The sequence below is a fragment of the Xiphophorus hellerii genome, chromosome 2, assembly GCF_003331165.1.
Source record: "Xiphophorus hellerii strain 12219 chromosome 2, Xiphophorus_hellerii-4.1, whole genome shotgun sequence".
Classification (NCBI taxonomy): Eukaryota; Metazoa; Chordata; class Actinopteri; order Cyprinodontiformes; family Poeciliidae; genus Xiphophorus; species Xiphophorus hellerii.
In genome coordinates this window covers 24,094,675-24,107,698 of record NC_045673.1, presented here as the reverse complement: position 1 = coordinate 24,107,698, position 13,024 = coordinate 24,094,675, and the positions used below count along the sequence as shown (strand labels likewise).

The window sequence follows — 13,024 nt, the reverse complement described above, 5'->3', positions numbered from 1 at the left end:
TTACTAATAGTAGCAGTAACTGTGCAGCTACAATATTAAATATAAACAAATATAGGAATGTCAGCATTCATAATGTTTTTATGAATATAGCCAAACAGAGAGGCAGGGCCATGCTGAATATTCTCAAACATCCAGTTGAAAGTCACTCAACGTTACACAGAGAGTGATTGACAACGCTAAGACCCACCCCCTGGCTCTGATTGGCTGTTTTTAGTTCATACTGGGAGAAGGAAGGGGTGCTTGATTTTCTAAAAAAAAATTTAAATGACATATCATGGTGACAGTTTCAACAAATATGCAAAAAAAATATTTTCTGTAAAAGTTACATACTGCAGCCTTAAATAACAGTCCTGTGGTTAGAAATGAAATGAGTTAGAGAAGTAGCTGTGTAACAGCACCATTGTTAGCTTGTCATGTTGTAATGTTTGATTAGATGCATGACAGATGAACCATCTGTCATGGCTGAACGTTATGTAAACGCATCAGAGCCAAATTCAGTCACTAATTCAGGGAAGATCAATTAATCAGGCCTCTGCAGCAGCAGATCTGATTAAGGGGCGCATCAAAATGTAATAAAGTGTCGTTAAACAGACACAGTCTCTTCTTCATTTCTTCTTTTTTCTCCACCATTCCGTCATTTTTCATTTCCTCTCTCCATCTTTCTCCATCCTGCATGATCACTGTAGCTTCTGTTTCCCTTTTTTCCCTTTATGCCTCTGTGGCTTTTTGTTTGAATTTGCGTTTTTCGTTCATCTGAATACTGTAGTTATTGTTTCCAGAATTTTGTTTAACTCTCATTTATAATTAGATTTTACCTAGAAATCAGCGCAGCTAGCTTTTTGTAAACACAGCTTCTATAGGTTCTACAGTGAACCCTCGCTGTAACGCGGTTCACCTTTCACGGCCTCGCTGCTTTGCGGATTTTTTTGTGCAATTTTTTTTCACAGTGTGTTCTGCGTCCTGATTGGCTAAACAGTCTCCGCGCTTCTTCTCTACCTGTGTGCCAATAACTTTACGGTATTTAACTATACTTAATAGAGCAAATTTTGGTAAATGTTTTTGCCCAGAAGATAAAAAGAGCGACAACAACTACCGATAACTATGTTCTTCTCTCAAAAAAACACACCTGCACCACAGGCTTCAGAAGAAAAAGTCACTAGAGAGCGGAGTCAGGCCGCAGCGTCGCAGTCAGAGGAAGAGTGAAATACGCGAGTCACAATTTGTCCTACTGTACTTTGTATTGATGATTAAAATGATTATTTTACTGTAGTTATTTGTAAGAAAGCGTTACATTTGTTTAAAAAATGCTTAGGCCTGAAAACAGGTTTTGTTCTTTGGTTTCAATGTAGAGTATTTAATTATGCTGTATAATAATTGTAAAAATCTGAAGTATTACAATGGGGTTTTTTTGATGATGCTTTCAATCACTTGTAACAATTACAAGCCAAATTTTTCTTATTCACATGTTAAAATAAAAAACACTTATAAATAATAATAATAAAAAAACTGAAAGTGGAACAATATCACTTACTGTATATCCAAACATGTTTAGTTTGCAAAACTGACCCCCTCTCTAATACAATCAAATTAAATTATGAAAATGTTCCCACCTTCTTCAGAACAATGAGGGGAAAAAAATACATAAAGGAAGAAAAATAACAAAAAATTTAAGGTACAGCAATCAGACTCTTACTGGTCAATACCAATTTCCACTTTTCTTTAAGCTCTAATAACGTAGGTAAACTATAGACAGACTTCTGGCTGTGTTTTCTGGTTACTGTGTTTTCCAACCTGGATCTATTTCAAATCTGACTCTCAACTAAAAGAGGTTTCAGTTCCAACCTTTTTTTTTTTTTCGGCTGAAATACAAACAAAGGAAGTGTAAGTCTTTGCATTTGTGTCCATGCTAGTGTGAGCTCTCAGGCTGCTTTCATCTGGTAAAAATGTGCTTTGAGGGTTTTTGAGCAGGATTTGAGTGGAAGCTTTCAGCTGTAGGACAGAACTAAAATAAAGCACACTCTGTAGGTCAGCGAGAGGCAGCGACATGGCTCACCCAGCGCAGGAAAGCCATCCGAGTTAGATTCATTTAAATAGATTAATTATTTTACATGTACACAAGACCTGTTTCGTTTTAGAAAGTTTATTTACTTAATATAGCTAGAAATCTGTGCATGCAAAATACTTTGAAAAGTGTCATCTACAAGTGGAACTGAAAACATTGGCTTTGTAGTGATTTCAGGTAAAAAAAACCCAAACAAAACAGTTTCAATAGCAACATTTCTCATTTAAATCAAATGATTCAAGGCATAAGGGTGTATGAGGTAACACTTCAAAATGTTAACCAAACTTGATTATTAGTCTAACGAGATGGAACATGGTATCGGGCTCACAAGAACAAGTGAGTGCTCTGATTTATGCTGTATTTTGGACAAATTCACTTTTCTGTTATTTGTACAAATTGTGAAAATTTCACAAATCACAAACTGTTGTTTTAAAACATCTTTTATAAGGTAAAGTGTGAGCAGTTAGCTCGCATAGGAAGCAGATACCAGTTTTAGCATCGTTGGCGGTTAGCAGTTTGCCTGTGATGGTATTTTAATTTGGCCAGCAGGTCATTCATATCTTGTCAGCCAGTGTGTTTTCTCCTTCCAGAATACTAAAATAATAATAATTTTAAAAGTGTGGGAGGTTTCTTAAAAGCTTGTAGCCTATAAACATGCGTTAGCCAGCAAGCTGGCCCAACGAGAAGGATTTTTGTTAACGTAACAAACGTTCATTTGGTATAAAAAAAACTAGCCTCTTGTTCTAAGCTTTGCCTCGGCTATTGAGAAACAGTTGCTTCCTGTTGAAGTTTTAAATGATTGGATCGGATTTTACTGAATCGTTAATGTTTGGTTGTGACGTATCTAATGTGCTAGCTTGATGAGGCTTACGGGAAATGGTGTGTGCTGTGAACAACTGCGTGGAGAGTTGTGCTGCAACATCTTTGTCTTAAACTTTCCTCTTGCTCTGACTTTATTTGCTTGATATTTTGAATCGTGGCCAACACTGACTCGGTGTCTTCATCCATGTCCAGAGCCAAGAAACTGTAAGGTATACAAATAATTTACTTTTGGAAGCCCATAAAACAGCACCAGTGCAATTGTGTGTTCAGTCGTGAAGAGACCCAACATCAGAAACGGAAACTACAATGTTTTTCGGGCAAGGTTGGGACACTTATTTATTTATTTATTTACACTAATTTATTATACTGCAAAGTTTGCAATTCACTTGTGGCAATGAAATATCAGTAAAAAAAACCCAAAATATATTGTTTTCATATAATACATCTACACAAACAAGAATGCAAAAGTTGGTGTGCTACATCTGGTCATAAATGAGGAAACCCAAACTTAAGATTCACAGTTAGAAATTTTGTGCTGCAAATGTTCAAGCTGCACAACAGCCTGAAGCAACAACTTTCAGGAGTCTTACCGTCAACTTGCAGTTGCTAGGTAACAGTTGAAGAGGTAGCATTTTGCTGGACCTAAATGTTTCATGTTTCCTGTTGATGTGAGCAGGTTATAAATGTAACGGGTTAAGTTAGTGTACCTTAACCAGGCAGTGGGATCTTTTTGCCTTTAACATTTGGAAAGCATTGCTCAGTCCTCTGAGTTAAGCTAAGCTAATTTATTTCACCACTTTCCATCTGACATTATTAAAAACCTTCAGACTTTAGTGTAAAAATATTAACCCTGAAGAGCTCCCTACATAAGGAAAGAATTTAAGACATTAGTTATAAAACCATAAATTTATCACAATCCAGAGCAGGTTTTAATCTTGTCCTTTGAAAAGTTAATGTGCTCCATATCTGGTAAAAAAAAAGTTTCAGTTTCTAGCTATGTTGTAGCACTAACAAAGTAATTTCAATCACTGTGCAGAGAAATTGAAGATTACATTCCCACCCACTGTTTGCTAGAAACATTAATTATCTTGTTACTTTGCCAACACAGAAAACAATACAACAAAGACAATTTCAGCTCTTCAGCAATGTAACATTAGACACAGGCAGGGTGTCAAATGTTTGCACCTCCCTGCTTTATTAAAGAAGGCAATCCCCACCAAGACTATTAAAGGATATAATTTGTAATTTCCTGCAGACATTATTCTATGCATCCACACATTTATGAGAAATATCCCGGAGAATTTATGTATCAAACATCAGTTTTCTCAGCTTTATTTGAAATCGTATTTACTAGATATATCTGATAATAAATGATGGCGCTGCTAATATTTTTGTGACAGATTTCTGCTCGTCCTGCATCGGAATATAATGGTTTTCTGGACACAAAGCATCACATAGCGACTAATAGGCGCTGTCCAATCCAGTAATCCATATCAATTAACAGCACCATGAAAGACGTACAAATAATTAACTATACTACATTAAGAAATTGTAGTATAGCCTCGGTGCTACATGAAGCTCATTTTGAAACAATGCAAGTAAAAAACAATATTTTGCAACAAGTAAATTAAGTCCAATGTTAGGTCTATGTAAGCCATAAGTCTATCTATCTATCTATCTATCTATCTATCTATCTATCTATCTATCTATCTATCTATCTATCTATCTATCTATCTATCTATCTATCTATCTATCTATCTATCTATCTATCTATCTATCTATCTATCTATCTATCTATCTATCTATCTATCTATCTATCTATCTATCTATCTATCTATCTATCTATCTATCTATCTATCTATCTATCCATCCATCCGTCCATCCGTCTATCTATCGATCGGCATATGGTAAAAAATCTCTGCCCCCCCTCTTGCCACCCCGTACATATTTCTCTAGATCCGCTCCTGGTAGCATTACATTTGAGTGTAATAAATTATGTTTAAATATTGAAGACATTCTGTGAAGTTATTGATAGGAATTCCCTTATGCACAGAAGAAAAGTGTCTTATTGCAATGAGCTTGCTAAAAGCACGATTCCTCCGAGTGTTGGAAGCTAACGGCTAGTTAGTTAACGGCTAACTGCTTTTGCTAACAACTCAATCTGAAAATCTTCACAACAGTTGGACAGAACGGTATGTTTGTTGGTGTAAATTGTCTCTAATTTTGCAACATTTGGAGCATTTTGTTCTCAGCTGAAGTGTATTTATTTGCCCAGCCTGCTTTTCGTCAGAAACTTACCTCATAGAGTTGCTTCGATTCTTTCATGCATGCTTGAAAAATCCTTCAATCTCCCATGGCTGTGGATTGCTCACATATTACGCCTTCTGCTCTTTCTGCTGTCGATCCGTGGCTGCGGGAGCGTCGAGTGTGACCCACATCCACAGCATTTCAAATAACTTCAATAACTGTCAGGCACCGTCTTTTAGTAAAATGTCAAACTTTTATAGAAATGGCTCTTTCTGTGTAATTAAATCTCATTTCTGCCCTGTCTGTTCACAGCATTCCTCAGATTTATTTATTTTTTTTCTGGATGAGCAGAAACGCCCTCCGCCCTGCTCACTCAAGGTCAAGGTTACAGCGTGGAATTATGATGCATGGGCCATTTGCCTTAGATGAAATAATCCCTGTGCCATCACACTTAGATGACACTTCTGATCTTTGAATATGGTCTCCGTTTTTCATGACCCTTTTTTTCTCGCTCCAAAGAATTTCCACCAGGGTCAAATTCCCCTAAAGTTTTCACTAAAGCACTGGAACTGTTTATGTCTGCGTCATCATTAATAATTTACACTACTTCTCTGTATTTCTGTGAACCCTTTACTTTTATAGTTTATGGCTTCATTTCTCGCTTTTGATATCGCTTCAAAGAATTGGCCTATATTTTGGTCACTTGAATTGATACGCTGATATTTTTGAAGTCATCACTTCAAAAGTTTATTATCCCTTGAACTGATCGACTGTTGAACTGTTTCCAGTGTTGCTCTGCAGTAAAATGTCATTTTGACCAATTGATATTAATTAGAACCTGGCAGAAATCTCTGGTTTTAGGACGATTTCAAACCTTATTATGACATGAAATCTTTGCAAATAAACTTTTTTTTTCTTAACATTTGATGAACTGTAAAAAACTAAAAAAAAAAAAAAATTAAGGTACTGTTTATAGTTGTTTACATGGGCTAATAACATAAGTATGCTATAATTCTTAAAGGTGCAGTATGGAACTTTTATAGAAAATATGTTTTTTTTTTATTTGTTAAAACTATCATTATGTTGTAACAGTATAAGACAGGTAATCTGTGAAAACATTGAGCTCCTCTGCCTTCACCCAGTTCTAGCTGCTGAAATCCACCACCAATCACAGCCAGGACGCGGGTCTTAGCGTTGTCAATCACACTCATTTACATGCTGCTCAGACCCTTCCCCTTTCTCTCTGCTGTGCTACTTCTGGCTCACCACAACTTTAGTCTGTTGTGAATGCTAATGCTAGTTAGCATAGCCAGCGGTGACCACAGATAAATAGTTTTCCTAGAACCGTGAGTTGTTTCTCAGCCATTAGCACAGTTAGCAGCATCTACATGAGAGTGATTGACGCTCCTCTTGTTTGGGAGTGGCTCATTTCTTCATACAGCAATAATAGCTGTCTCATACCATGCTGTCCCGACATAGTAACTGTTTGAACAAATATGTAAAAAACATATTTTTCTAAAAGTTACATACTGCTGCTTTAAAACTGCAAATAAATGAATTGAATTCTACTGTAAAAGCCTGTAGGGACATTGCTTTGTCAGTTTATATTTTTAATTTAATCTTTCTGATCTAAATTCCAGGTCCATTTCCTGCTGAATAGAAACACCACATGTCTGAAACTGTGTACACCAGTTCAGCCTACTTGAGCTTAATGTTTAAAGGTCAGATTAGTTTGAAAGAAAAGAAAGTAGGTAAATTAAACTAATTAAATTTTGCCTCCTCAGACTCTGCAATCAGAATCAAACCACTCCAATCAAAGCTGCCACACCCGAACTGCTCTTTGACCAAAGACTTTTAAAAAACAAATTGTGTCTGTGTGCTTTAATTAGATTATGTGTAGCGGTTTAGCGGCTCTGTGCCGCAGTAAAGATGAACCGAGTCAAGCGAGTGCGTTCAGACTCGGGCGATGATGCAAGGAGCTTTCTGATTCCTCCAACCGACCCCGGTTCTGTTTTTGTCAAGTGGACGAGCTTTACCAACCGCCAACTCAACGCTGACATTTAAAACTACTACACAAAGAACTCAACTTTTAAATTAGAAAAAATGGAACTCGTTTACACTTTTCAGCTCTTGACCTTTTTTAAAGTTTGCATGAAATCCTCCTGACAGCGGACAGTGTCCTCCCACACTGCGGCACGCAGCAGATTTGCATTTGGAGGCAGAAGCTGATGCTAAAGAGAAAAAGCACAATTAAAACCCTACACAAAAAGTGTTTCCCAATTAGAAGGCATAATGAGACAGTCCAGGTTCTGACAAGATTTCGGACTAGAAAGTGTAAGTAATACTGAATTTATCCGAGAGAGGAACATTTCGTTGCCTAATTACATTAAAATCTGTGATGGAGTTCAGCGTGGCAGAACCATTTGTTTTCGCTTTTCAAACTAATCAGACACACTCAGCCAGCCGTCCCCATGCCGATATTTAAAGTCTCATCTGTTTTACTACAGGAAGTCGTCTTCCGCCTCCATAGCCTCCTGCTGTACTTGGCAGGACGGTTTTAGAAGTGATGAGGGAATAACAATGTAGCATGATATAAAGATCATAAAAGTTTATTTTACATGATACTGCCCCTTTAAAATAAACGCCCAACCTGGTGGCCCGCCAGGCTTATAATGCACTGAGGGAAACCCTCAAATCAAATCAAAAGGCTTCAAACCCAAAAACTTAGCATTATGTGGCATTCTTTCTAGCAAGCATCCATAAATATTAAAAAATGTTTAAATGAAACAAGGATAATCGATCAATGCAAATCATATTTGTGAGCAAGCGAGAGAGAGTCTTCTATTTCTAATTGAACCCTGAACATGGAGAATGAAGAAACAGATCCATCACTATCAGAGGCATAATGTATCAGCCATTAGTTTTCAAAAATGTTTTTTCCTGCTTTTTATCATAGAGAAAGAATTGTAGGACCATTGTGCAGCACGACTCGGGGGCGTCAGCATCATAAAGAAACATCTATTGAGACTTAGCCATTAGCATCTCGTTTTTACTGTCCGGTACACGATGTGGCTTGCATCTGTACAGTTTGATCCACCCTCACACACATTGCTGCTCAAATGAAGCTTTACATCAGCTTAGGCTGATAAATCTGCCTCTTTTTGTTTTTGCAGTTCTGCTGCTCAGGTTTTTACATCTCTTTGCCTGTTTTGACAACTTTACTCATAAAAAGAAAAGTGGCATTGCAGATTTTAGCAGACGGCATTTAAAAGCTTCAGTGCTTTTTAATTGGTTGAAAAATTATATGTTTCTCCGGTATATGATTTTTCTACAATAAAGGCCGTCGATGAAAATTTTACTGCCACTCAAGACGTATTTTTTCTCCTTCAAAGATGTAAATCACATCCAACTTCATTTTTCACTGTTGGTGAAAAATGAGAAGGCTTTGAGTGCAGTGCCTGTAGGAAGTACTCACCCCTTACCATTTCATTGCTACTGGCAGCATCAGCATAATTTTATGAATTATTAATTATTTTTTTTACCAGAAAATGTACCAAAAAATTTCCTTCGTTGTTAAAGTGGAAACTGTTTAAAAAAAAAAAAAAAAGACAAGTAATAATATGCAACGTAAATTAAACTGCCTTGTTGCTGAAATGTGGTATACAAATGAAACTTGACAAAGCTTGACTTAAGGTGTGATGATAAACCATTGACCTCATCAGCATTGTAGTCATATCGCAGTGAGTGGATTGCAGTGAATATTTACGTAATCACTTAAAACACTTTGCACCATAAATCCATAACACAGTAACCAATTAAGATGCATTACATTTTGTCAAATGCCATCATCAAGGAAATATACAACAAATAAATTGATCAATATTTCAGCAGTTATGAATCTAAAGTAGTTTTCTTTTTTGTTTTGTTTTTTTTAATTAAAGCTTCTCAGTGTTTTGGCAGTTTTGCAGTTTTCTGGAAGTTTGTTGCAGCATAAAAACTGAATTCTGGGGGTGTGCCGTGGTGGCGTAGTGGATAGCGTGACCCATATTTGGAGGCCTTGAGTCCTCGACGTGGCCGTCGTGGGTTCGACTCCCAGACCCGACGATATTTGCCGCATGTCTTCCCCCCTCTCCTTCCCCGTTTCCTGTCAGTCTACTGTCATATAAGGGACACTAGAGCCCACAAAAGACCTCCTGGAGGGGTAAAAAAAAAAAACCTGAATTCTGGATCTACCAACTTTGGTTCCTTTACTCCTAAGCAGACAATAATCCAGTGTTTCATTGTTTGTCTGTTCTGTAAAGCCTTTCAAGCAGTCTTTAGCCTCTTCTTTTCTCTGCAGTCTCAAGGCTAGATTAGCTTTAGCTTAGCATATAACGCTACATATGCTACCACGACCTGCTGCTTTGTGCGCTATTGTATCTTACTTTACAGTCTATTCAACCGCTTCCTGTTACACGCCAGCTGCTTGAGGCAATTTATTTACACTAATGTGTCGGTACAAAAAAGGAAATGGATTCATTGGAAAGATTCCATTCGTTGCCATTCAAGGTGTGTGTGGGTTTAGCTTGAAAGTGTGACACATCCTGGCGTCGGGTCGCTTTAAGTGTGAGAGGTTGGCAGCCTGTTCTACCCAGATCTTCAAACTGGCAGCTGCTTTTGCTTCCACACTAGGAGAACTGACTGCTGCTTGTCGACTAGCCGTGGAGGGACGGCTTTTACAACCTAGAAAGTAGATAGAGTGTGAATTTTGTGGAGCACTTGTAGATTTGTTAAGCAGACCGACGACATTCCAGTAAACCAAAAGTGTGACTGTGGCACGTTTGATCAGCTGTCTATTTCCGGGGCAGAGCAGTCTGACACTCGTTCCTTTGCGTGTGTGTGTGCAGGTCGCAGGCTCCTCGCATGATGTCCAGATTCACGGCTGAGCAGCTCTCCAGCACCACTGTGAGTGAGGCCTCCACCGCCATCACCTCCTCCACCGTGGACTCCGCCTCTGCATCCAAGGTGGGTGGGCATGTCTGTGCTTGTCTATAAGGTACTTGCTTGTTTTTGTGACATTCTCTGGTCGGCCAGAGCATGATGTTTGTAACTTTGTCCACGTGTAACAAAGAGCGACATGGAGAAATTGACTGGTGCCTGGAGTCGGACAATTTTACGTTGGCTGGATGTGAATTTTGATCAGAAATCTCAATCTCAGTAACTAAACCCAAAATCAGCTTTTTTGTTTGTGGCCAGAAGCTGTATAAATTGAGCTTTAAGGTGCTATAATTTGATGCTGTGCAAATTGTGACATTAAAGTGTTTAATCTTGTAATATTTGGCCTTAAACTGTCTTAGTGCTGCCCTCTTTGGGTTGGAGGCTGGCTACTGCAGTTGAATTTCCCATTTGGCTACAGACGGTGCAGCTCGGTTGATATCTGCGTCTGTTTTAAGATGGCAGTAGAAACCCAAACGGGAGTACAGAAAACAGTGCAAATGTGAATTTGTGATGTCTAAAATAAAGGCTCACTTCACTGCTTCATGTACGGCGTCAGATTCCTGCCAAAAACTGTGAGGTGCTTAAAAGGCACACACCAGCAGCACATTTATTAAAACCTTTATTTAAGGTTAAATAAAAGTAAACTTTGACTTGCTGCGAACGTCACAGAATTTCCTAAAGAAGCTTTGAAGTTAAAGATCTCCGATTCAGATCACGCGTAGGTCCCGAGCCCTTCCGTCTTTGCCAAGCAGAGATGCCGCCGAGGCTTTTTGCTTCTGTTACTCTATCTCTTGCACTTTAACACAGTCGTCTCCAGCTCCGTTTTCTCTGGCTTCTCCGGCTCCGTAAACAGGTGCCGCGCGGCCCAGATTGCACTCGTGTCATCGAGTAAGGCGCAACAGATGACAGGACATCCATCAAGACACCCAATCACGGCTTCCAAGCCCAAGTGTTTTATCGGCCCCGCGGCCGTCCCAGGTGCTCTGGCTCATCACTCCCCTACCTGTCATCAGATGGCGGTAAAATAAAGCCCACACTGACGAGGACAACTCTGAAGAAAGAGGCCTGTCTGAAGATGAATCATTGGTATCCCCTCTCACGCGACGCACCGCCATCTCGATTTGAAACCCGCCGTCTGAAAAAGTCATATCTATTCCTCCCCTGACAAGACATCAGAGGATGTGCTGAAACAGAAATTACCCACTTCCCCTCCGAGAGTAATGTGTCACAATTCTCTCCTCGGCTCTCGTCGTCTCCACGTGTTGGAGTCACGTTTGGTTATTTTGTGGTTTTAAAGCAGCCTTCATAATATCTGGGAATGGGATTAATCAAAGTGACATGTAGAGGTCCCTGTTGCATGTTCTGGATTTTTTTTTATTTTTATATATATATATATATATTTTGGTGCATTCATACGCCTCCTCAGCTCCCCTGTCTTACTGTTTAAAAATAACATCTTTCAGCCTAAGAAATAGGCGTGTCGAACAGTAGTACGTGGTTTATCTACTTTTTACTTTTAACTTTAAGAATTTAGAAAAAAGAACCAATCTGACAAAAAAAACTACCTCACATTAATGTACAGTATATCTTTAATTAAACGTGTTGTGACTATGTTTACTAACTTGCCATATATGCTGGAGTACTGTAAAAATGTAACATGATGACCTAAAAATGAAAAGCGACGCACATTTTACTTCAAGTCTCTTCTCCTTTAAAGTTTGCGTCGCTTTCCAATTTATTCATCTAGGAATGCAATTTCAATGCTCCATGAGCAACAATTACTGGGACAATTAATCAAGCCAAATTAGTTATTGTGACAGGCCTATGTGCACTGCCAGTCAGATGGCTGAAAGAAAGCTTCGACACAAATTTCCCTTGATAGCTAGCGAAACTGTTCAGAAAACATTGCTTTGATAAAATAGTCATGATGCGAAGCCTGGACCATCACTCTTGGTTCTAAATGCTGCGATACAATGATATCCTTATTGATATGGTATTATTATTATTATTAGCTTTCTCTTTAGCTTTGTTGGTATGGTAGTATCAAACTGCTTTCAAAAATTGTTGTTTTCATTTGATTCCAAGTATTTTAAAGGCGGGATTGTTCCCGAGTAACTGGCCAGAGAGAAAACCCGGACACACCCACACACACACACACTCTGTCACTTTGGGTGTCAGACGCAAACTGGTGCATGGAGACAGATCTAGTCCACCAGCCTCATCCTTCTTGCCTTTTTACGGGAGGCGTTGATGGGATGGGAACGAACAGATTTAAGAACCTCCGTCATCAATGCTTTGAAACGCTTCTCTTTGAATTTCTCCATCTGGGTGTTTCTGGAGCCAGGAACGACCATAGACGGACATCAGAGACTTGAATTTGTATATTTGAAATATGAAAGTCTTTTTGGGAAAGACTGGGCGATGCGAGTGAATCGAGCGTCTAATCAAATGAAAGACGGACTTTGCAGTCAACGACAGACGTTCCTGCATTTTAGGATTTAGAAGTCCATCAAATTGGAGTAAAATCACAACTTTTAAGCTGTTTAGATGGACATGAGTTAGTTTAAAAAATGAAGAAAAAGGCAACTGCTTCTTCTTAAAGCAGTTTTACCCCAGTTACAGTATTTTACATTCGCAGCTTCAGAGAAACTCTTCAGCTAATCTGGGCTAACACTGAATTTTTTTGGGAATGTTGACAAATTTTATGGCCTGGCAGTCGCGATCTAAAGGTGCCACATGGAATTTCGGTGAATGCCAAAATTCTTATACACATGTGGCAACAATGACCCAGTTAGGGCTGAAATGATTAATTGTGATGAATCAATTATGGTTATAATAATCAACTAATTTAGTTATCGATTAATTGTGAACAGGAGTACACGGTCTCAGAAAAGGCCATTTGCTAAAAGAATAACA

General features: G+C 38.6%; 1 protein-coding gene across 9 annotated transcripts in view; it reads left to right on the top strand.

The window, feature by feature from the left end:
• The window catches only part of LOC116736696 (pleckstrin homology domain-containing family A member 7-like), a 161,938-nt gene that overhangs the window by 75,137 nt on the left and 73,777 nt on the right, over positions 1 to 13,024 (top strand). For all 9 annotated transcript variants that reach the window (XM_032589380.1, XM_032589352.1, XM_032589424.1 and 6 more), the window contains one exon: positions 10,018 to 10,135. In XM_032589380.1, coding sequence (XP_032445271.1) covers positions 10,018 to 10,135 — 118 coding nt within the window. The remainder of the gene's footprint in view (positions 1 to 10,017; positions 10,136 to 13,024) is intronic.